Source organism: Haliotis cracherodii, unplaced genomic scaffold (genome assembly GCF_022045235.1).
Source record: "Haliotis cracherodii isolate W230 unplaced genomic scaffold, xgHalCrac1.p SCAF_19, whole genome shotgun sequence".
Classification (NCBI taxonomy): domain Eukaryota; kingdom Metazoa; phylum Mollusca; class Gastropoda; order Lepetellida; family Haliotidae; genus Haliotis; species Haliotis cracherodii.
In genome coordinates, this window is record NW_027266274.1 from 928,544 (window position 1) to 954,008 (window position 25,465).

The 25,465-nt window shown below is 39.0% G+C and overlaps 1 protein-coding gene across 5 annotated transcripts in view; it reads left to right on the forward strand.

The window, feature by feature from the left end:
- Positions 1–25,465, forward strand: part of LOC139466653 (CWF19-like protein 1) — a 411,301-nt gene that overhangs the window by 76,138 nt on the left and 309,698 nt on the right. For all 5 annotated transcript variants that reach the window (XM_071248237.1, XM_071248241.1, XM_071248239.1 and 2 more), the window contains exon 3: positions 16,299–16,374. In XM_071248237.1, the coding sequence (XP_071104338.1) occupies positions 16,299–16,374 (76 nt within the window). The remainder of the gene's footprint in view (positions 1–16,298; positions 16,375–25,465) is intronic.

Genomic DNA, 25,465 nt, shown 5'->3' on the forward strand with positions numbered 1-25,465 from the left:
TATGTTTCGCTATTTTATCAGTATTTTTACAAGAATTGATTAACTGTTTCATTAGCTGTTTTATTAGTCTTGAAAACTGCCAGTAAAGAATCTATCAGAGTGGCTCACCTGGTCCCGTAATATCGAAGCGGTATCTCGCTTCGGTTACCGTCTTCTCATTCTGCAACTGAATCTCGTACACTGGGAAGCCGAAATTATCTGATACATCTCCACATATCACATCCCTTCCTCCCCCACAAATTTTCTCTTGGTCACCATCTTTCGGAGATGGAAACATCGTCACTACGGTAATGTTTTGACAGCTGGTGATTTCCTGTACTAGACGACCTCGGGTATCCCCGATCCGAAAATATTGCTGTCAATTATTTTTAGACAGCCAATCAAAAAGCGATGACACAGCTCTCCACTCTCAGCCAGCCAATCAGATTGCGTAAATAAAAATAAACCACTACGAATAAACCACTGCTGGCGATTGGAGATCAAGCCCTGTTATGGGAGAAGAGGGTAATACAGCTTTGCAGCAATATAAACCACATAAGGTAACATAATGTTATGGGGTGGGGTCGACAGGAAAGGATACAAAGGGTAATCATGTTTACAGGACATTTCTTTTCACTCCAACCTGAAGACTGAGACATTTAGAATAATATACTATTCACCGGATATTCTGATGCCTATCAACTGATCAAAGCTGTCAGACCCAACGCTGCATGGTGATGATCTGCATTTATTTAGAATTTCTCTACATAACACATTGTCAGATCTTCTGATAAACAATAACCTTTTGACAACTGTTCACAATGGTTCATGTACCTAAATATTGTAAATCTTGAAATTAATGCGTATCCAAATAATACGACTGCTGACCCCTAGCCAAAAATGTGACTTAAAATCAATGCGACACCCTCCGTCACATCCCCAGTGGCAGGATACGTAGCCTTACCTTATTCAATCTATCCTTAATCCAATCAAACAGCAAATAGCACTGCTTATTAGCGGTGATTAAAGCACTTCCATAAAAAAAACAAAAAAACACTGTTTTCCTAAAAACTACATACAGTTTATATGTTTATTCTATTGACTGGCATAAAGGAAGTTCAAAGTCAACAAAATAAATGAATCCTTGGGATTTTATATAATGTCCTGGGTATTTTATTAATATAACTTCCGTTCATATTGTAACATGTAATGAAATGTAAAATCAAATGACAAATGTTTTCTTTATATTCCCGAGGATCGAACTCGCAACCTTCATATCTGTAGCCCAGTGAGTGTACCACAAGGCTACAGTGGTGTTGATAAGCTTCACTGGTTTTTAGAATGTCCTTTTCAAGATCCGTACGCCCACAACAGATATTTTATGAGCGTTTGCTAAGGTTCATGGAAAGTATGTTCGAAACATAAAAATGTTGATAAATGTTGTTTTAAGTTTCTCTTTTCGGTTTATAAGCATGGAAAAACACTTTCCCTCGGTTTTGGTAGACAGAGCATGCCCTGGGGAGAGGGAAACCCCTTGGTTTTTCCCTCTCCCCAGGGCATGCTCTGTCTACCAAAATCTAGGGAAAGTGTTTTCTCCAATACTTCACTCCCAGGCATAGGTGTATTCCGCTTGCTTTAGTAAACCTGCATGCCTTAACAATATTTTTTGACAAATCCACTGTGCAAGATAACAGTCATTAATCAATCAACATATAATAATAATAATAATAATAATAATAATAATAATAATAATAATAACAGGCTATTTATATTGTGCATATTTCCACACCACACAGGGGCATGCTCAAAGTGCTATTATTGACCCTGGTCACTGGATCAGTGTTCACTGAACAATCATTTGCAGCTGCCTGGGGAGTATACAACCCAATCTGCCTGTTAGGCACTGGAAGGTTAACGACCACATTGCCATCACATCCTACTGGGTACCCATTCATTGCTGAGTGAGGCACATATCAAACAAAGTTATTTGCCCAAGGAGACACCACATGCGTTACATGTGCCCTAGACACTCTCAGGAGCCAAGCTGCCTAACACGGTCTCCCATCCAAAAGTGACGTTGCTTAAGTTTACATGATTTGTGACCTGTGTGCTGTGCATAGGTCCTCGTGCCACCACGGTTTATCCTTTGAGCAATATTTTTTCAACTCTACTAATCATTCCTCTCTTACTGTGCTGCCATGTGCATATTACATAATATGTTTTACATTCACCACATCAGCCCATAGGGGCGGTCGGGTAGCCTAGTGGTTAAAGCGTTCGCTCGTCACGCCGAAGATCTGGGTTTGATTCCCGACATGGGTACAATGTGTGAGGCCCATTTCTGGTGTCCCCCGCCTTGATATTGCTGGAATATTGCTAAAAGCGGCGTAAAACCATACTCACTCACTCACATCAGCCCATATATATAACCCAATCGTAGATCCAATAATTACCCCAGACACAATGCGAAGCACCTAGTGCTTTAGTTCCCTGACACCCTCATAGGCAGCATTGAACATTAGTTGGATATTTTACAGACTTTGTCTGGTAATCTGAGTAGTGCTCTCACTAATTATACCTGTGATAAAGTTGTTAAATGAGCATCAAGTGAATGATGACAACTACACAGGTGGAGGGCTATACCTTGAAACATGGTTGACAAGAAGGGGGTAGTATTGTATGCAATTTGCCTGAAAAATAAGGGTATATGACCTGAATGTTTTTGTTATAAAAATAATACATACACATATTTTCTGTATAGCAAACTAAATAAATTGTACTTTCACACCCAGCAGATGAATTTGCAAGGTGAAAGGTTAATACTAAACATCATCCACCAAAGTGTGAGGATTCAAGGGGATTAACCCTCGCTGTCAATGAGGTTAACCAGTTGGCCCCTTGCTGGTCAGAAGCCCAGTTTATTGGCGCTAAATAGCTTCAATAAACCGTGTTTGTGTATGTATTCAAGTATTCAAATTTGTATTTCCGCTACTCAAAGCTTGCAGTGAGACTGTCTTATTGTTTATAATCATTTTTGAGACATTTTATTAATGCGAACAAAGACCATGCACTCGCATTATTCACATTTAATCCTAGCTCTTGTTAATTTCAAGATTTACAGTATATGGTCACATCACCAACTGAGGTGCCACACAGGTCTTGGTGACTATCAACAAAATATGCAAGAACATTGTAAAAAAGTCTGCCTATTTATTTTTCATTGTATACTTGTATAAAATAATGATGTCAAATATAAAACATATTCGTTCAAAACTCTTTAAACTAGGATTGGTGGATATATATATCTCAGTAATTTTATCCTCCAAATTTTGTATCCTCCTAAATGACCTTTGTAACATTTCCATTGTTGAAAGAGAGAGAAGTATGATGTAATCCTTAATCCCTCTCATATTAAAGGAAAGTGCAGTGTAAAATATTTATAGTCATTCTTTTTATTGTGGATAGGAGTCTATGAAGGGTTGAAAAGATTTGCTCTGCCGAAAATATGTGCATGAAAGGAGACTTGTTTGTTTGGGTGCAAACAGAGGGGCAGGCTTATGTGATCAAGGGTGTAATTTTGGAGGAAATCTCCTCTAACATGACCATATATTGAGTCTCTATAATATTTTCGTTTCAGACTTGATAGCCATAACTAAGGTGCAAATAGGTCGCATATGGTCGCCACTTCCGATGTTTTGAATTCTATATTTGCATTAACAATATTTCAATCTATGCAATTCTGTAATGTTGAAATTGATATCATTGAATTGCACTGTAAGCCTTTCATGACCAAACAGGTATTAATTCTGTCTGTGGAATGGTATATGTGTACATGATATTGAGGAAATGGGTATTTAACCAATGTGATGATGTTTGATGTGGTGTACCTTTCTTAGTACAGTACAAATTCTGGTACTTTTTGGGGTTGATTCCCATCTGGGATTCGAACCCACACTATCAGAGTGAGGCTCTTATTCGCCAGCACACAAAGTCTGCGATATAAACTACTCCGCCACCAAGGCTTCCACTTACATGAAAGTCTGACAACTGGTAGTCTAGATCATGTACTTTGTGCACCCCTCTGACATGTGTAGACTGGCACTCTATGAACTCACAGTGGCATTTAGAAAGTGGTTAAATGTAACAAATGTTTTATTTGTCAGAGGGGTACACATAGTACGCCAGCACACAAAGTCAACGATCTAACCCACTCAGCCAATAAATTCTTACATGAGAAGATGAAGGGGTTACAGATTGGCTCTTCACTCTGTACTTCAATATGACAGACTCTCCTATATGGAATCTCTCTGTTGTGTTATCGGCACTTTTAACGGAACCTCATGAGCCCATGGCTAAGGCTACCTTACTCCAAAAATCAAGGAAAGCCTCCTTCCTCCTAGCCATGGCGACAGCAGCATGAGTTTCAGAACTCCATGCCTTGGACTGTTCTAGTCACCAATGATCCAACACCAGCATGCATCAGATTGCATCCTTGATATCCTGTTTACTATGTGTAGGATGGATTAGGAGCACCTTGAGTATGAACTCCCTCCAGTGACCGGAAGTGACGTCAGAACCGGAAGCTATAGAACTGGAAGTGAGATCATAACAGGAAGTGATGTCAGCACCGAAAATAGCAGTATTAGGTCCATCTAATCAGGAAATGACGTCTTTACCAAATAAATGAGAAGTGACAAACCGGAAGTCTCCTATGGCTCCTATCGTTTGGCTTGAAAGGTTACGACAAACCTCAGATCTGCGTAGGTCAACTTTACGCCACAAAATTCACCATCGACTACATTCTCATTCAAATGCTTTACATGTTTTCCAGTTTCATCCAATAAAGCTTAAAGGCATCCAGTGGTTGACTCCACCTTAGACTGTATCATAGCTAGGTTCAGGTTGTCCTTTTGAAAGACGGTGACAAGTATTTCCATGAACGGCAGAACAATATGTACATAGTCGCAACAAATGAAAATATTTTCGATTTTTGTGCGAGATTCACTGCCACTGTGGGCTGGGCTGCCTGCCCTCTTCCTCAATTTCAATGACTAAAGCTGACATGTTCAATCTAGTAACAACTCAAATCAGCGACAACCACCTTACAGTATTGGGCTGTTTGACACTGGAGAATTCTGTGTTGTCCGAAAACTGTATAAAGTTCTTTTAATCTGTCATACCGTGTCGCAGAATACTGGTACAGTTTATACACATCATTGACTGTTGTAGGGTAATCAGATATGCACTTTGATAGTTTACCTGCATCCTGTGACACCAGGGCAAGACTATGTGCAATGCACTGTACATGCACTAAGCACAAACAGTCTCGCACCAACACCACTCCTGATGCCGGTCATGACACTCGCCCCGTCTGATCCCAAACCAGTTATTTTGGTCATTGGCATACCCCATTCCTCCATCACCCCTCTGATCTTTGCAGGTAGTATTTCTGCCGTTCCCCCATGTATTGAAAGAATAAGTTAACCAAGAAATCTGTATGTGAAAGAATTTAGTGTGAAACAAACAATCGACAAATGGTATTCAACAATTATATTATAAAATGAACTAGGTTTACAAATCAATACAAATTACTGAACAGCAAGTACAATGGCAGTACACAATAGAATGGTAGTACAATATTCAATGACACTATATTATATGTTAGCAGTGGTCATGCAGTATCGAATACAAAAACATATTGGTGCCAACAATACTCAGTGATAATAATATATTCACATAGCAGCGACAGTGCTCAAGCTTCTGAGATAGACCTAGGCTGGGAATCTGGTGTCATAAGCGATCTTCACCACTGCTTACAGTATATAGTCCTTCATTCATTGTTCTAGTGGATAACTACAACTTGGGACACTCCATATCTCGTTCTCTTTGCTAGCAGTCTCACCAACAAGTTCCCTGTTTAGACCTTCTTCCTCTGCCACCATGACACAGATGGAACAAGTTCGGCCAGTAGTGGAGAGGAAGAGAATTGGGAAATGTAGCCGTAACTATATGTGCTAGTAGACTTCTTACTCCACCTGAGATAGGATAAAGAGTTTAGACATGACACTATTAAGGGGACACATCAGCATTAGGTTCAGTCCTCCTGCATGATGTTTTTTTTCTATAGGTACACACCCAGTACTCATTCAACTAATGAAGGCATTCCGACCTATGAAGGTCTGGGTTTGAATAGGTCTTCATCAACCCATGCTTGTTATAAGAGGTGACTAACAGGATCGGGTGGTCAGGCTCGCAGACTTTGTTGATGCATGTCATTGTATACCAATTGCGTGGATTGATGTTCATGATTTTAATCATGGTCCAGACTTACTCACAGACCGCCTTCATATTAGGATATTGCTGAGCGCAGCATTAAACAAGGACAAACAAATAACAAATGAAGGCATTCCCACTGGAGGATATTAGAAACCCATGCACTTTCCAAAACTGAAGTCTATCCATTGTGTTGTTGACCTAAATGGAAGCGCTATATGAGACTAAATCTACTTTCATGTATACTTTGAGGAAGACAGCCATGGCTACTGCTGCCAGTGTCAAATTTACAAAATTCTCCTCACTCACTGTAACTCAAAGATTGTTTCCAGTAACTACAACCTTCCAAGGTAATTTAGCCTTTTGATCATTTGTTGGCCAGGGTATGATAGATCCAGGTTAACTGCTGGACTCAAATTATTAGATGTCAAGGTGTTCTGTGGTTCAATCATATAATGTCAAAATTGCTTATTTATTGCACTACAGGGTAACTGATGTGTCGGACAGGGACAGTAGCCAATATGGTTCCAACTGAAAATCTGTTTCTTATACAGTGGCGAAGCAACATATATGAAAACAATAATTGTTTTTACTTGCCTTTCGTGGCAATCCTTCGGTCTGTCTACTAGAGTAACTGCCCTTTGTCAAAGGGAAGCTGCTCTAATCCTAGTCTATGAAACGTCACGGTTACGTTCAGACGTTGTTGACAGTCGGCCTGTCCTGTCATAACGTTAAGAAGTACAGTCAGATGTACACACAGCGACAAAATGTAAAAAGGTAACAATTCAAACATATTTCGGCCAAATCCAACTATTTTAATTTGTGGAAAAGGTTTCAAGTATCTGAGGTCTACAAGCACAGATATGGCTACTGATCCCGCTTGGCTAGGTCGAGTGCCCTCGCAAAATTGTTGCCAAAACTTATAAAATGCCTTAACTTCTTCACAGTTAGACACTGATTTTCAGTATATTAGACTGTTCTTTTAATTATCCCCCGCCCAACAAAGTTGGCTGGGGATATAGAAACGGGCTCCGTCCCTAAGTACGTCCGTCCGTCCATCACGTTTCCGGAGCATAACTCGTAAACCGTTCAATATTTTTTCATCAAACTTTGAAAGTCTGTCAGGTACATGCTGAACTGGTGCCTTTTGCTACTTAGAAATTTTTGAAATTTGTATTTTTTTACGTTTCCATGGCAGCAAGATGGACTTAGTTCCAAACTCTTTTTTTTACAGTTTCCATGACAAATTCCACCTCGGTTAAAAAAGGTTCGGGTTTGTTTAGATTTAATTATGTCATAAATTCTGCAACAGGGGCTGGGGATATAGCCATTTTAGTGGAAAAACTGTCGTAATGATAGCAATTATCCCTGTGGTTTACACAGATTCTCGATGGTTAATTCTGACTCAATTGCCAAATGACAAGGGCGACGCCATGTTTGTTTATAAACACTGAAAGTAGTCCCTACTTGACCTTTTGATATTTGCATATCCGCATATAACCCCAACCGATATCGCTTTTATCATTTGGCTTTATCCTCCCGAGAAACCCATTGTGTGATAAAGCTTGATATGATATCAAATGACCGAAAGTAACATCATTGGAACTGTCAATACAATGGTACTTTCAGAGGAAGAATCAGGTATTGTGCATTTTCCTTATTCTTTCTGTGTGTCATGTGTCACTGTTGTGAAGACTACTAAATATCAGATCCCACCTTTCCCTCTTGTAAATTCTGGCTATGACATAATGGAGGTAGGGTATTCAAAGGTATTATCAAACAATAAGTTATCATTATGTATAATTCTAAGAATATTACCTTTATTACATCAGGAGTGGTCCCATCAACTTCCCCAATTTATCTGCATCTTGGAATATTGGTTATTGGAAATGTGCATGTACAGAGATAGGGATAGGGTTCCCCTAAAGACTGTGGTGAATGGCTGGCGGTGAAGAGGATGTCTGCTGAAAGTCTAAAGAATCTTATTGTGTGATCACAGCCCAAAAACAGGATTTATGGCTGTGATGTAATAGATGTACAGTAAACCATGTTTATAACACTAACTTAAGTTTGTTATACCCGTTGTTTGTCATACACATTTCGACCGTCACACATCTTTTATCAAGTCATTTGACATGTTACTCGATAACTAACAAATGTGTGCATTCTGTACTGTACATGTACAGAATATAGCCACTTCAATCACTGTTTTACTATTGTTAATTAAGAGTGTAATTTGAGGACAAGGTGTCAGTGCTTAAAAGTAAATCACTAGCCTCAAGTTCTTTTTTGACGCTTTGAACAGCCGCGCCTGGCCACAGATGTTTTGATAAGCAGATTCTCTGGTGACTCGTGAGGAGCTCAGCTCAGGGATTAACAGTTGATTATACGCTTAAACATTATCGTTGACAGAGTTCACATGGGTCCACAAGGTGAGTTCGCTAGATCCATTATTTCGTTATGAGCGTGTTCATTATATCCATCAACTTTATGTGATAAATTATCTCATTATATCCGTCAGTTTGTTATAAGCGTTGTGTTATAAACATAGTTTACCGCACGATTGTGTGATGTTTGTAACACAATCGGGAGGTGAAGGAGCATAGTGGTTAAAGTTTTGATTCCGAACATCAGTACAATGTGTGAAGCCCATTTCTGGTGTCCCTCTTATGAAATTGCTGGAATATTGCTAAAAACCATACTCACTCACTCGCTTGTAACACAATCTTAGGCGAGACCAATTTAATTGCTAGGATTACGGATCCGCCGACACCATTTTTCTCCAAATCAGAAGGAAAAAAAACAACGAAATTCTATCAAATGTTTTTTTTAATATTCTACCCGACATCCAACATCGATCGATAAGCCTTGTTGTGAGAGAATACATGTTAGGGGAAGTAACTCTAGTTTATAACTAAAATTCCTTACTCAAATGTGTCGGCAAATTCCATTGGTCGTTCCACGCGAACAAAGCCAATCGAATGCATACTCTCAATTACAAGTGTTTCCCGCATGCCCACCGCCATCATTGTTTGTGGTTATTATAATGGCAAGTCTCCGGAGTTATCTCCCTTGCCCGGCCTCTGTAACGTCTGCCATTACACCCAGAAGTTTGACAAGCGTGTTCCTGGTGTGTAGGTATCGCATTGGGTGATAAGCAACGGTTCAACTGGCGTGGTGGCAGCAGTGGGATCGTATTCACCCTTTGGTAGCAACTGATGAGACTGGTAAACCTCTCCAAGGCAATATCGTAGCGTCACTCTCTTACTAGGATCGGTAAACACATCGATGTTTTGATTAGCACGCGCTAGTATTAGTAACTCCACGTGTTACCACAATGGCACAAACACACAGGGCTCCAAAACAGTGGATTCTCACAAAGAATGAGACAATTAATTGCTTTGAGGGATGGAAACAAAATTTGTTGTACACCTTATCAACAGATACTGCATTTACCCCTTTATTAGAAGCAGGTGTTAGTTGGTAAAGAAATCTCGTGCAAACCCAAACAGGGGGTTCACTGACAATGGCTGCGTCACCGAGGCATGGCGTAAAACTGCCGTTCAGAAAGTTAGAACTTTGGAACTAATGTTAGGCGAGATTGCCAACTATTGTCCAGTCATATCAAGGAGTACAATAGTGAGGAATTCAACTTATTACCGTACATACGGCAATCAATTCGCCTTCATTATGGGTTTCAGTCAACTGGAGGTCATTTTCTTGACTTTGACGACATTCACTTAGGGGTAGATGAAAGACCAGAGGACTTATACCAGCGTTTAACAGCATTTATTGAGGACAACTTGCTTCAGCGCGACTCAGGTATTACTCATCACAGTGAGGAGATCCCAGAAGATGAGGAAGCATCACCTACTGTAGAGAATCTCATAGTATTGACATGGCTACGACTTCTACACAAAGACCTCCCTCGCTTAGTTAAGCAACGGTACGGAACTGAGTTACGTTCACGCACACTTGCCTCTATGAAACCTGAAATCTCTCAGGCTTTGGACTCATTGTTAGAGGAAATACGCACATCAGAAGGTGTAAAGGTTATGCGATCTCAGGCCTCGTCGCGTAGCCAGTATCCAAAGCGTTCTTTTCAGAATTCAAAATCTTGTCCGATCTGCACAGCAGCAAAACGGTCAAATGTAAACCACTTTTTGAGTGAGTGCAAATTTCTACCGGAGAGGGATCGCAAGTATATGATGAAGGCGAGACAGATCGCACACATTTTTGATGATACACCCTTAAGTGATGAGGAGGATTTTTGCTCAAATACTGATGTGACAGACTTACCTGATAATAACACATCAGCGAGGCGAGTCCACGTTGAGGAATCTCCATACATGGATGCCTTCTTCCACCACTGGTGTGTTCGCCTTACTCTTGTTTCAGGGGCAACAGGCAAGATGATTTCAGCCAAGGTACTAGGTGTTTCTATCAACAAAAGCACTCAGTCTGCCAGACAGGCGGATGGAATGTCGAAACTGAACATTGTTGGTGAAACAAAGTTCACTGTGCACAGAGACAACAGAGAGCTGTATTTTGAAGGTCTTGTAGTAGAAAGCCTTGATGTTGAGATACTTCCTGGTATACCATTTTTGTCACATAATGACATTACCATACGCCCGGCACTGAAACGTATTATCTTTGCAGATAATACTCACCTGTGTTACAAATCAAATGACGACGAGGATATGCACACAGTTAGGAGAGCTGTTGTAGTGAGGGCTCCAGAGAGCACAACCACTGTTTGGCCTGGTACTTGGAAGTACTGGTACCTGAGGAGTTCAGAACCGATAACTTTGACGCTATCGAACCACGTGAGGACACTCGTCCATCTTGTTCATCACTATCAACATCATGGCCTCCCCCAAGTGTATTGCCATGTTTATCAGGTCGTGTTAGAATCCCTAATATGTCAAACAATCCTCAGACCTTAAGAAAACATGAACATTTTTGTTCTGTTCGTGCTGTGGTCACTACAGACTCTTCTGACATTACTCAACAACACAGTAAATGTTCAATCACAAAATTCTTCGTCTTCCTACTTCTCTGAGAATGTACAGGTCGACCCTCACAATATACTCCCCAAGGACACAAGCTATAAGTTCCATGATTTGCTACGACAATATGACAGTGTGTTCAGTCCCATTGGTGAAGGGTACAATGGTGCTTCAGGTCCATTCCAAGCTACAGTCAACATGGGTCCTGTACTCCCACCTCAACGGAAAGGACGATTGCCGCAATATTCCAGATGTCGTCTTGTAGAGTTACAACACATGTTCGATGATCTTGAACATAAAGGTGTATTCAAACGCCCAGAAGATGTAGGCATAAATGTCGAATACCTGAATCCATCCTTCTTAGTCAAAAAGCCATCTGGAGGATACCGTCTTGTAACTTCATTTGGGGACGTAGGACGCTACAGCAAACCCCAACCATCATTACTCCCTGATGTTGATTCTACCCTTTGACAAATCAGGCAATGGAAGTACCTCATCACCACTGACCTGTGCAGTGCCTTCTACCAAATTCCTCTGTCGAAGGATTCTGTGAAGTATTGTGGCGTGGCAACGCCATTCGGTGGAGTGAGGGTTTATGCACGATCAGCGATGGGAATGCCCGGTAGCGAGACTGCTTTGGAGGAACTCATGTGCCATGTTCTCAGCGACCTTATTGAAAAGGGTATAGTAGCGAAGGTTGCTGACGATTTATATTGTGGTGGATCATCCCCTTCTGAGTTGTTTGAAAACTGGCAGTTGGTCCTACAGGCTATGGATAAAAACAACTTGAAACTGTCCCCCAACAAGACATTCATTGCTCCACGTTCAGTAACTATTTTAGGATGGAAGTGGCAAGACGGGTCTATCCAAGCAAGTCCTCATCGCATTGCCACTCTGTCCTCCTGCATGCTTCTGGACTACGGTCATTCATTGGAGCCTACAAAATACTGTCACGGGTACTCCCACACTTTGCAGCAACAATAGGTCCTCTTGATTCTTTAACTGCAGGACGTCAGTCAAGTGATAGAGTTGCATGGACTGATGACCTAGTGGATGCCTTTCACTCTGCTCAAAAATCCTTAGCCATGAATAAAACAATCACTCTTCCACGTCCTGATGATGAGCTTTGGATTGTTACAGAAGGCGCTTTAAGAAAACCAGGTATTGGCGCCACAATGTACCTTGTCCGAGATGGAAAAACGAAACTAGCCGGATTTTTCAGCGCCAAGTTGAAACCACTTCAGATATCTTGGATCCCATGTGAAGTTGAAGCATTGTCGAATGCTGCTGCCATCAGGCACTTCAGCCCATACTTGATACAATGATGCCACAAAACACACGTCCTCACAGATAGTAAACCTTGTGTACTTGCCTTTCAGAAATTGTGCAAGGGAGAGTTCTCAGCAAGTCAGAGGGTATCAACTTTCCTCTCTATTGTAAGTCAGTATCAAGCCACAATAGATCACCTAGCAGGAACGTCTAACATTCCTTCAGATTTTGCCAGCAGAAATGCACCTGAGTGTTCTGACCAGTCTTGTCAAATATGCTCCTTCATTGAAACCATGGAAGACTCTGTCGTAAGAAGCACCACAGTTGAGGATAAAAAGTCCGGGAAAACCCATCTGCCATTTATGACTCGCAGTACATGGCGATCATTACAGGGGGAATGTAATGATTTGAGGCGTGCTCATGCTCACCTAGTTCAAGGCACACGCCCCTCCAAGAAACTGACCAATATCAAAGATATCAAACGTTATCTAGCTGTCGCCACTATGGCTAAAGACGGATTATTGGTCGTAAAGTATGCTGATCCCTTGCAACCGCCAAGAGAGTGTGTCATTATCCCCCGTAGGGTTATTGACGGTGTTGTAACTGCTTTACACCTCAAGTTAAACCATCCCTCAGCATATCAACTGAAGAAGGTTCTGCATAGATACTTTTATGCCCTCGATTTGGACAAAACAATTGAACGCATTTCAACAGCTTGTCATCAGTGTGCGGCTCTTAGACACCAACAGTAAGAGTCGAACAATCAACATCCGAACCCCCGGAGGTGATAGGAATTGCCTACGCAGCTGATGTGATGCGCCGAGTGAGACAAATGATTTTTGTACCCAGAGAGTGTGTATCATCATATACAGTATCATGTCTCAGTGAAGATGAGAAGGCATGTACCCTGCGTGATGCTCTTATTCGCTTGTGTGTAGGCATGTGTCCACTTGATGGCCCTAGATGCGTCGTTCGTGTTGATCCTGCCCCAGGATTTCTGTCCTCGCAAAACGACCCCTTGCTGCTGAAGCACAGAATGTCACTTGAAATAGGCCGTGTTAAAAACGTTAACAAAAATCCAGTGGCTGAGAAAGCTATTCAAGAATTGGAACTTGAAATTCTACGAACAGACCCGTCAAGGGGACCGATCTCATCAACAACCCTAGCTGTAGCTGTTGCCTCATTAAACACACGCATTCGTCAAGGTGGTCTCTCAGCTCGAGAAGTTTGGACCCAACGAGACAAATTTTCTCACTTACAGATTCCCATGTCAGACAGAACATTAATATTCTCACAACACGAATCTTGCGTGAAAAACCACCCTCATAGTGTTAAAGCCAAAGCTGGAAGTGGCAACTTACCAACACACCAGGTCTTAAAGGTCGGGGACATTGTGTACTTGACATCAGATCGTTCTAAAGCTTGCTCTCGTTCACGGTATGTTGTCACCAATGTTGATGGCCCATGGTGCGATATACGCAAAGTTGTTGGCACACAATTGCGAGACACTGCATATCGTGTCCAATTGAAATGTTTTTTTCTTCATTGGGGCAAAATAATCCCTTAGAACCTGATGTTAGTCTGTTCTATGACGGTTCTAATACTGTGTTGTGTTTGCTTACAATGTCAGATGATTGAAACATAAATACTTGTGTTTGCGAGTATGCAAAAAGGGGCAGAATAATCCCCATGAACCTGAGGTAAGTCTGTCCAATGATGGTTCATCAGTACTCTTCTTTTTCAGTTTCTTTCAAAACATTGACTTTTTGGTGTGACTTTATGAACAAAAAGGGACTTACAGTGCGTAATCAATAAGTATGTAATAAATTCAACAATCCTGGACTTAATAAAACAGGCAGTTATTTTGCAATTTCTACAACTATAAATGTCAATGATTGTCCATCCATTGGTTCAAACTCATCATCCTCCTGTAGAGAAGGAGAAAAGGTGGTCACGCCATCATTATTGTTTGTGGTTATTATAATGGCAAGTCTCCGGAGTTATCTCCCTTGCCCGGCCTCTGTAACGTCCCCCATTAAACACAGAAGTTTGACAAGCGTGTTCCTGGTGTGTAGGTATCGTATTGGGTGATAAACAATGGTTCAACTGGCGCAGAGCGTGTATTGAATATGCCGGGACCATGTGTAGGACATGGGGTGTCAGTATGGGTGTTTTAATGCCTTTTTATTATCTGGTGTCTTTCGACAATGTCAGCAAAGTATTTCAGCATAAGCGTTCTGAAGGGTAGTGTGTGCTTATCAAAGCGAATCATGGAAAGTCCACTGGATGACACAGTTGGTGATTTTGCGATGAAAGCCATATTGTCAATCGCCGATGGAGATGGACTTTCTATTCAAGAGTTGCATGCAACAGAATCTAAGGCTGGTTCCTATGGGAATATTGTCGAACTTACAACACCTATGCAAGTTTTAGCAGACTTTGGACTAAATTATGTGACAGTGGTTGCAAAATCTAGAATAAACAGCGCCGATGTGCAGAAAACATCAGCGTTTGGTTTTATAATAAAACTTTAATAAGTTAAAAGCTTGTTTTTGAAGTCTACCTGCTTGTGGAAAACTGCCAAAAGATACCTGTAAACCCTGGTCATCAATAAGGAGTGTCATTAGATAAAGGGACTATAGTGCATTGCTTGCAACATGCGTGGTGGGTAATATTGAAATACTTTTGTAGCTTCTGTGGCACAAGGGAGGGATTTTTTAAAATATTTTTTTATTTCCTCCTATCAGCATTCCTGCCTCCTAAAATCCGTAATACCTGCGAATTTTTTTTCTCTCAAGTACTTTTTTTTTTTTTTAACATTCCCTCCTCCATTCAGCCACTTTACCCGAAAAAATCTGTAATCCTAGCAATTAAATTGGTCTGGCCTTAGTTTGCAAAAAATAATCTTTTTGTATGTGATTGGATGACATTGAAAGTTAAGGTCACTCGAGAACTTATGTATACACAATATCTTGAGCATTATGAGTGAATTTGACAATGATCTCCATGATTCATGGCTGAGATTGAAGCTCAAGGTCATTAAACTGGAAGTGCTTATGAAAGTGTTTTGAGGTAGCTTCAAACTTTCACTTCATTGTCCATGTGTTTTCCAAAATCAGCAGTGATGGTGTTTCATCAGAAGGGCTCATAATTTTGTTATTAAGGTATTTAAAGGAAAAAGCTTTCCTGTTTCAAAGTTGTGCTACGTAGGGCATGTGTATGGTCAACTGTCAGCTGATGTTTATGATACATGTTTCTGATCAAAAAGTTTGGGGCATTCAGGAAATGGTGAGGATCGGGCTGCTTCTGTTTTAGCTTTGAATACATCCATAGTCTGATTTAAAGATTATTCTGTTGAGAGTTATGAACTGGAAAACATGAACAGATTCTAAAATAAACAACTTTTGCCAACTGTGAAACTTGTTCTGATGTATTCACTTCAATACAGACCAAGATATCCTTTTAGCATTCTTAGATAAAGATTTAGTGTCATTACCCAAGTAACTTAGGGTTAACTTAGGGATACTAAACTATATTATGGACTACACTGTACTCCCTGGCAAGTTACTGGGGTAATGACCTTTATTGAAGCATGCTTAGAGGCAATCTTGGAAAAGGGACTGTTTTGATTTCTCTTCTGTGCTTCGAACATCATACTGAGGCCTATATTGTGGTTACACTATTTATGATCATTGCTGTATAATTGATGTTGGAAATTATTTCTTTTTATTCTGAAGGTGCAAGTGTATTTTATTCTTCTTTTTTGAGGTGTTGATGTGTGTTGGAGACTTCTTTGGTTCAAATCATGCTGCATGGGAAGATTACACCTCAGGAAGATTGAAAGGTATGAAACTTGACATGTACATGCATCCCCGAATTCGTCATACATTTTAGAATCAAATGACAAATAGTCTTTGTCACCAATACAAAGTGCTTAGATGAAATCAAGCTAAATAAATTAAAAGAATTAAAGAAATAAAAATGAATGCTGTCCTTTGAAAACTGCACTTGTTTGAAATGTAAACAAAGCCAAATTCAGATTTTACACAGTGTAGCATTTTCTCCTATTTTGAGATATCCTTTTGTTACATACATTAGCTCTATATGATCAGAATATGCACGGGAAGAATCGTAGGGAGAATAGGGGGAGAAAAATAGATACATTAGTATGATTTGGTAAATTCAACAGAAATTGTCAAAGTTTCCGTCCTGCATGACGCAGAAACACTCACAAGGACAGGGGTATTTGTCCTTGTTACAATGAAAGCCATAAAACAAATACAGCAATGAATATAGGATCTCTGAATCAACGAAGGTTCGCTCGTAAAATACCAAATACATTATATTGACAAGGTTATTGACCTTTTTCACACTTTCGCCATCTTGGATCGAAAACGAGTCTTGGAGAGCATAGCTCCATGCAGTGAGAGTCGCATCAGCTCATAGGGAACAGACAGCATGTTGTGCATTTCACTGATGGACATTTCAAACAAACAAAAAATGGTATCCTCTGTATCTAATACAGAAGATATTTCACATTATATCATAAGGTCCAACTAAAATATGCCTGTAATACACTGGAATTAGCATTTTGCTGTCAGGATCCTGGAAGTGAATCGAAAGGTGCATTTCGAGATACGTATTTCAGAAATAGATTGTTTTATCATAACCTCGTCGGCATATATATACAATGTGACAGTACATTCAATGCCAGAAGTTTTGTATCGTAAATAAACCGCATGACATGAAACACGTCAGTGTACTTTTGCAAAATTGCTCAGTCAATGCGTGGCTTGGCGAACTCTAGATCAAGATTGAGATCATGTTTATTTCACGTTTCATAGTGGTGTTTGCTGCACAACGCACTATCGTTTTGCCACGAGTCCAGTTGATAAAAGCCACTTTTTCTGCTAAGATTTTCATTTTAACATATTACAATGTTAATTATGAAAATAATTCGTTTGTCAAAATAAATATTCAGAAGGGGTGATAACTCTATTCAGTGTGTACAATAAACAGATGATACTTTACTTGTTCTTCAAACATCACTTACTTAACTGATTACTGCCGACTGAGATTGCACCGTGCACGACAAAAGTAATAATGTGTGAACTGTTTAAAACAAGTTAAAGGAAACTAAAAATTGATAAATATAATTAAGGCATGATATTGAAGAAATATAAGAATTGATACAACTATCAACTTCTTGAACACCCTCACCTAATCCTGTATGATGATAGGTAATTGTATATCAAAAGGAAGCTACTAATACATTTATCCTGAATAGTTTGAAAATGTCTTGATCAGATATGAGTACAAATAAAATAACAAAAGATAAAAAGGAATAAACTTCAATTGGTAATCAAGCCAAGATAAAATATATGTATTGGTACAAATTATGTTGATGGAACAATCTGGATTTCTCATATTTAACAAAGAAAAACAAACTAAAATTTTCATATCTTTATTTCTCACAATATAAGTTTTCAAAACTTAAAATGGATTGGGTGTCTTTGTCAGTCAAAAGCACCCAAATAAATTCCAGGAGAAAATAATTTTCATGCTAGTAAACAAATGGTACAATGTGCTTTTTAAGTGTCTGATAAATATTGGCCATGTTGTTTTGTGAGTGAATAAGGCTTTTCACTTCCTCGTCCTTTGACAGGATGCACATTGTAACCATTGTGTTACTGTCAGCGGAAAGCTCCTCCAGACATCCGTCACCTGGATACTAGTACTTCATTGTGTTGACTTGCTGGCCTGAAATGAATAATTCAATAATATTGTAATAATATTCCTACTTCAATAACATTTTTTATAAACAATGCTTATTCACTTTCTCTCAAAATATTGCTTATTTAGAAAACAACATTCTTCTGAAATAGAGAAGTTTAAGGAAAATTAATCACAGTGTGTAATATTTGCTACTTAAGAACAATCTTGAAGGCATCAATTCATCTGATATGTCTAAAACTCAAACAGTATATTCTTTGTAAACAGTAAACTCAACAGATGCATCAATTTAATGACAGTGTACTACAGCTCTTTATATCAATGTCACACAGAAATTCACTCTTGTTTTAATGAAACACGTTTTGATATTTGTATTACCTGTATGTATTTAATCATGAAATACTTTGTTTAGTCTGACCATGCTGAAAACATACTTCCGCTAGAGTGAAATAAATAAGATTTTTATTAAAATCAGGTGAAATATTACGTTTTGTCACACCTACAGTCAGTCTGCCTCATTGACACTATGGTTTTCTGAGTAAGGTCATGAAAATCACAAAGAAAATATAAGACTTGAATTTATTTTGTCAAATGCAATGTTTATCTCTTCATGTGGTTTACTAAAAGTGATATCTTGACTTGAAAATATTAACTTTGTCAGATCACAAGATGAGATATTATTAAACATATTTTATTGTCCAAAAAGACAAAGGGATTGGGCACAAGGGCAGCACTTATTACCGCCTTCTCCCTATATACAGTTATACATCATATTGCATAATGAAAATGAACAATTTACAGTTGAAACTTCACATTGTGGAAACATAGTGCACAATATATATACAGTGCTCATATGAAGGATATGTACAATGTGCTTGAAAGTGAAGACAGTGTGCATCTCATACATAACCTAATATTATACATTAGTTTGGATCACCAAAAAGAATACTATGTAGAGTTTTTTGTCCTCCAAGATTATCGATAGCTGTCAGTAATGTCTCCCTAAAATCATCATATAAGGTACATTCGAAGAAGAAATGGAATGAATTTTCACAAGGAGCATGCTATACAAGGAGCATGAGATAAATTCATGCTATCATTGTTATTTGACAAGGAAAACAAATTTCTTCTATGTATTTATATTTTTTTATTTTTCTCGTTTTGATTGAATTATAAAAAAATATCAAAATAATCACACCACTTGACTTGATTGAAATAAACCAAAGTTCTAAAGATTGTTAACAATAGTAAAATATTACATCATAACAATATGATTATTGCAAAATGACACAGTAAACTATATTCTTACATATAAATTGATATGATAAATAATCAATAATACATGGCAATTGCTTGCACAAAAGAAATCCTTTTGTTTTAAAAGTTTCAAAACATGTTTGTGGACATAAAACCAGATGGGTTTCACAATTAAACAAAGGGAATTATTGAGTTATGATAGCAATACGCATGGGAATTAAAAATAATTCTGTTTATACTTTAAGTTTTTAGTAATGTCAATATCAATTTATGCATTTGAAATATTTGAATACAAACTGTTAAAGAGTTATCTGTTTCTGTAAATTATAAAAAGATCACATGTTGATTGAACATTTACTGGACATTAATTAGTTGGGTTTTGGTTCATTTCATGACATGATTAAATTGGTACAGTAAAGTAAATATCATTTTGGTAGAAATATTAATTGTTACCAAAATTGCAGATCAAACTGTACTTTACTTCAAATATTTACACATCCTTTATGTAATAATTCAGTTGAAATATTACACCTCATGCTATCTAATCTGACAACATTGACAATCAAAATAACAACTGTTCACAATCACAACAGCACAAGTAGATCTAGAGGTCTAATATTTTATTGGAATGCATTTGAGTCCATTACAATTTACATCAAATACGCAACTGATGCAAAATTCTGATTTGTTACGATTGTAAATTCTCAGTAGGTTTCAATTTGATGCATTATATCAACATAGGCCTATATCAATTAAGTTAGTTTCTGACATATATCTAGATATGGTCAAAAGGTGAATATTTCGACTTCAAATACAACCTGCAAAGTTATTTAAACTCACAATAAATAGTTTAATGGTGTGTAAACAATGAATTATTCTTTACAAGATTTCAGTAGCATTTGTATTAAGTCTGTTCAGCTACCATAAACTGCACTGTGAGTTAGGTGGTCATGGATATTTTAAATTGAAATCATAACAGAACGTCCAGACTCAAATTTATATCGGTAAGGAGACCAGATAACAGTAGAATAGTTTGTCAATAAGAATAATGTTCAATACTTACGATAAATGTACCGGGATGGTTAAATTGTCACAGTTTGTCCCGATTGCGTGCCTTGTTGACATCTCCATGTGTTTCATGTGCTATCCAGCCTTCACCTTCTGCTCTCCAAGCCTCGCTTTCAAACCGGAAGTAGCGAAGTGTGAAAAAGGTCAATAGTGTCTTGTTAGGAGAGGAAATGTAAATGTAACTGCAACATGTACATATTTCCTTTAAGAATATTCAATATTGTTATTTCATATGAATAGTTTAATAAATAGCCATTTCATTGTATTTTAAAACTTAAACTGAATATATTACTTAAGTGGATAATACTTTTTGGTTATATATGTGCACTTGTTTAGAAGCATTTGTCTTGGTCTTGGAATTGTTTTTATTATGTCGTTTGATAGACAGATGGTGATGTGTAATGTTTTGCTGGGTGCGGGTTTTCACAAACAATTCACAAATTTCAGTAAAATCTCAATATATTTTTACATTTGTATACTTACCCTACATTTTTCTTTAATGCATTTACTGCTTTCCTTATGGCAAAGAAGATGGTCCTGGGTGAAAAAAAAATGGTTTCCGACTCTTGTCCACTTTTTACAGGATAACTGTAGCTGTTATGTGACAGATTGTCATGTGACAGATTGTCATGTCACATCCAATACATATTACTGCTCATCACCCGAGCTAACAAAAGGAATTTCTGAAGCTATAGTAGGGAGACAAGACTGCGACAGTTCGGTCTTTAGACATAGTAATGCAGGATAAGAATACAAATGTAAAAAGTCTTTTGATTTTATTAATTATTTTGGTTATCCTGGATTACTCCTTAATGCATCTGTAGCAGACGGTATGGTGGTGGGTGTAGCTTCAGATGTCAAAACCCCTCTAAATGACAAGTTGTCAAGGCTTCAATCCTATTTACAGATGGTACATGAGAATTGAGGATAAGCCTGTGTAAACAAATGGTTAAGCGGAACATTAACATATGCTAGAATCTTTACATGCTGTGTTACCAAGCCAACGCTGATGAAAAGCTTGAAAAATCCTCCCACCGGGATTGTCGTAGACAGTATTGGTAAGACTGGCTCCAGACAGGCAAAGTTCATTATTTGTGTCTGGGGCATGGTTACTTGCTGGGCTACTACCAGACGGCCAAAACTACTTACCCCTTCGTCATCTTTGACTGCCACATCGCAAAGATAAAACCTTGTCGGACCTCCAAAAACATCCTTCCATGATTACTCTAATAGAACACTTGCTGTGTAGAGCCATGGTTGAGGTTACCGCTCTGATCTTGTGAGGATTGTTCACTCTCGGTGGATCAAGGCTAGCGATCTCATAAGCCTGCAGGATGACTGCTCGTAACCATCGAGATATGGTGTTGCAACTAACTTCAGTCGTGAACATACACAATATTTGAATGAATAACCGTTTCCATGAACCATGCCTTGTCTTGGAGCGGCAGATGAAAACTCACAGTGCGCATACAGGGCACAAGAGGAGTTCACCCTCATCTTCGACCCCCACAATCAGGACCGGTCAGGTTGGCCTGGTGGTTGACTTTTTGCTATAAAATCCAAGCACAAACCGAGATGTACCCCTCCCTTCATACCATGCTCAAAACAGCCATGGGTGATGTTAAGTGTATGTAACTCGCTCATCCTCGCTGCGGTGGTTTAAGCCAAGAGAAATATGGTTTTGCTGGTGAGGTCATAAAATGAGGATGCGTTAAGGGGGGGAACGCACAATCCTTGAAGTACCACATTCAAATCCGACGTAGGGGAACTCAAATTGCCCTTCTGATCATCAAGCCTGAAAGAGCGTAGTAGTCCCTGTATTTCCAAGACCTTAATCAATTTGTGATTCTCCAGAATGGCAAACACTGTACTAAGCGCTACCAAATATGTTGTAATGATGCTACCTTTAGAGTGTCTTTTGGTACACAAGTTTCGAAGGTATTCAGCTAAGAATTGAGGTGGTCCCAAACAGGTGCATGTCTTGTCCAATTAATATTCATGATAAAACTGTCTAAATGTTTATCTACTTAAGACATTATTTATGTGGTAAAAGCAGTCCTTTTATGTTCTGTTAAAAAGTGTATTTTTGCTACCATGAACCAAAATTATGTGAGATATATATTGATCAAAATACTAGTGTTGTCAAAGACATAGAACCAGCTATGACGCAAAATAAATGGTGTCAATTTTGGTGTCTGCGGGATCAATTTATGCATAAGGCACTGTATAATGGATAAGTGATTTCAAACAGTCTAGGCATCATATGATGGGATGAATGAACCAATATTTTTCACATTTATTACTGATATACACATTATTATAAAAATATATCCTGACATTTTCAAACATACTGAGTTTAAGACCAAGCGAACATAAAAGTTATAAAATGACATGATTGACTGTGAGTAGTATAGACAATGACAGTTCTATCGCAACCCCACTGGAGCCAGATTTATATTCCTATACTGCTACTACAGAGGGAATTTTTTATGTCAAAATGATGATGTGATTCAATGATCATCATGAGATTAAGCTAAATTGACTGTAGTTCACCACCACCTGGAGCCAATCAATGCTTCTATGATATATATTTTTATAGACAATGACAGTTTTACCACAACCCCACTAGAGCCAGATTTATATACCTATACCACATTTACAGAGGGAATTTTTTTATGTCAAAATGATTATGCGAATCAACAATCATCATGATTCGTATTAAAAGAATCATCAATATTGATTAATAATGGATAAAATTTACTAAAGCCCACGAGGATATTGGAAAGGTATAGGAGCAATACAAAAATTAGCCACCACGGCTAAGGTATCTAAAGATGTGGCAAATATACTTACCGGCACCGCGTTATATCCCGAGGAAGAAGTTTAATATTTTTACAACGATTGAAGTTTATCAGGCTGACCTCTTGTTTCTTTCCCACAATAAGGTAAGACGCAAAACGTATAAATATGCTTTAACCGTAGTGGATGTGGCTAGTCGCTACAAGGAGGCTGAACCATTAACCTCGAAAGATTCAACAGAAGTAGCTAATTCACTGAGACGCATATATAAATGCAGACCACTAAAATGGCCCAAGTTATTTCAAGTAGATCCTGGTCGCGAGTTTATGAGATCAGTAACTAAACTATTAACAAAGCATGATGACGTAATCAGGCGTGGTGAAAAGAGGCCCACCATAGTCAAGCTATCGTCGAAAGATTTAACCGGACATTAGCGGAACGTTTGTTTGGCTATCAGTATGGGATTGAAATTAGTGACATAACAAAACATGAGATATGAAAAACGACTCACCTTATGTGTTGTAATGATGTGTCTGTAATTCACGAAAACACATGCAAAGTACATAATTTTACAGCTTCATCCAAACACAACCACCTGTAAAAAACGTGCAGCACAGGATCCTGCATTTAGGCATGCAGGCCCCCCTGCTGAATGGGTATAAAAATCCACATCAACGGTTGTTCATACAGTCCTTATAACGGCAGTAGAGGCGGTGACAGAATGCAAAGACTGAATGCAGCTCAACAGAACAACGCCATTGGGAGATTACAAGCTGGAGCAACTCAGCAAGAAGTGGCCAGGCACTTTGGCGTATCCAGACAGACAATCTCCGCACTGTGGACCCGATACAACAACACCAACAGAGTTGACGACAGACCAAGGTCAGGAAGACCAAGGGTGACAACCCCAGCTCAAGATCGATACATCCGGCTGCGACACCTCCGAGACTGCACTACCACAGCCACGTCTACAACCACACAGATCCCTGGGGTACGCAGAATATCAGATCAAACGGTACGCAACAGACTGAGGGAGGCTTGACTTTTTGCTCGAAGACCTGTTCGACGTCATGTATTGACCCCACGTCATCTGGCGGACCGTCTGCTTTGGTGCCAACAGAGGGTTAGATGGGCATGTGCAAGGTGGAGAAATGTACTGTTTACTGACGAGTCCCGTTTCCTACTCACACGTGCTTATGGGCGTGCACGTGTCTACAGACATCTGGGTGAACGTTACGCCCCCCAAACTGTGTGCAGCAGGTTGTCCCATTTGGCGGCGGGAGTGTCATGGTTTCGGCCGGAATTCATCACGGTGGTAGGACGCCCCTCGTGCATGTGGTAGGTGCATTGACAGGTGTGTGTTACAGAGACTTGATCCTACAGCCTCACGTTCTTCCTCATGTCAACGTTCATGGCGGACAGTTCCAGCAGGACAACGCTCGACCGCATATTGCACGTGTTTGTCAGGACTTCTTACAGCACAACAACATCCAGACATTACCTTGGCCAGCCTGGTCACCAGATTTGTCCCCGATTGAGCATCTGTAGGACAAGTTGGATCGACCTGTTCGCAGAAGGAGTCCACCGCCCCAAACACTTCCGGCGCTTCTTGATGAACTTCAGCATGAATGGCAGCACATCCAACAGCGTGTTATTGACAACTTGATTGCATCTATGGGTCGTCAGTGTCAATCGGTGATTGATGCACGTGGTGGGCACAACGGATACTGACATTTTCTGTACCCCTGTGATATTAACTGTATCGTGTACGTGTGTCTGTCTAGGTGACACGATTAATATTCAAACAGTGTTTCAATTATGGTTTAAGTGTCCTATTTTGAAACAATCTCATTATATTACATTTTGAAAGTTAGTGTCAGTTTCTTTTTTTGAAGAGTATATTTAGTTCTGATAACAGTAGTGAAATGTAACCTTGTGACAAGCATAAAAAAGGCAATAAATCAAATATTCTTCATTCGAAATTTTAAAAATAATGTGTTATACGTAATCTAAGATACTCTTTATAAATATATGCAAAAATGTGTGACAAATTCTAATTTTGGATTAAAATCAAATAT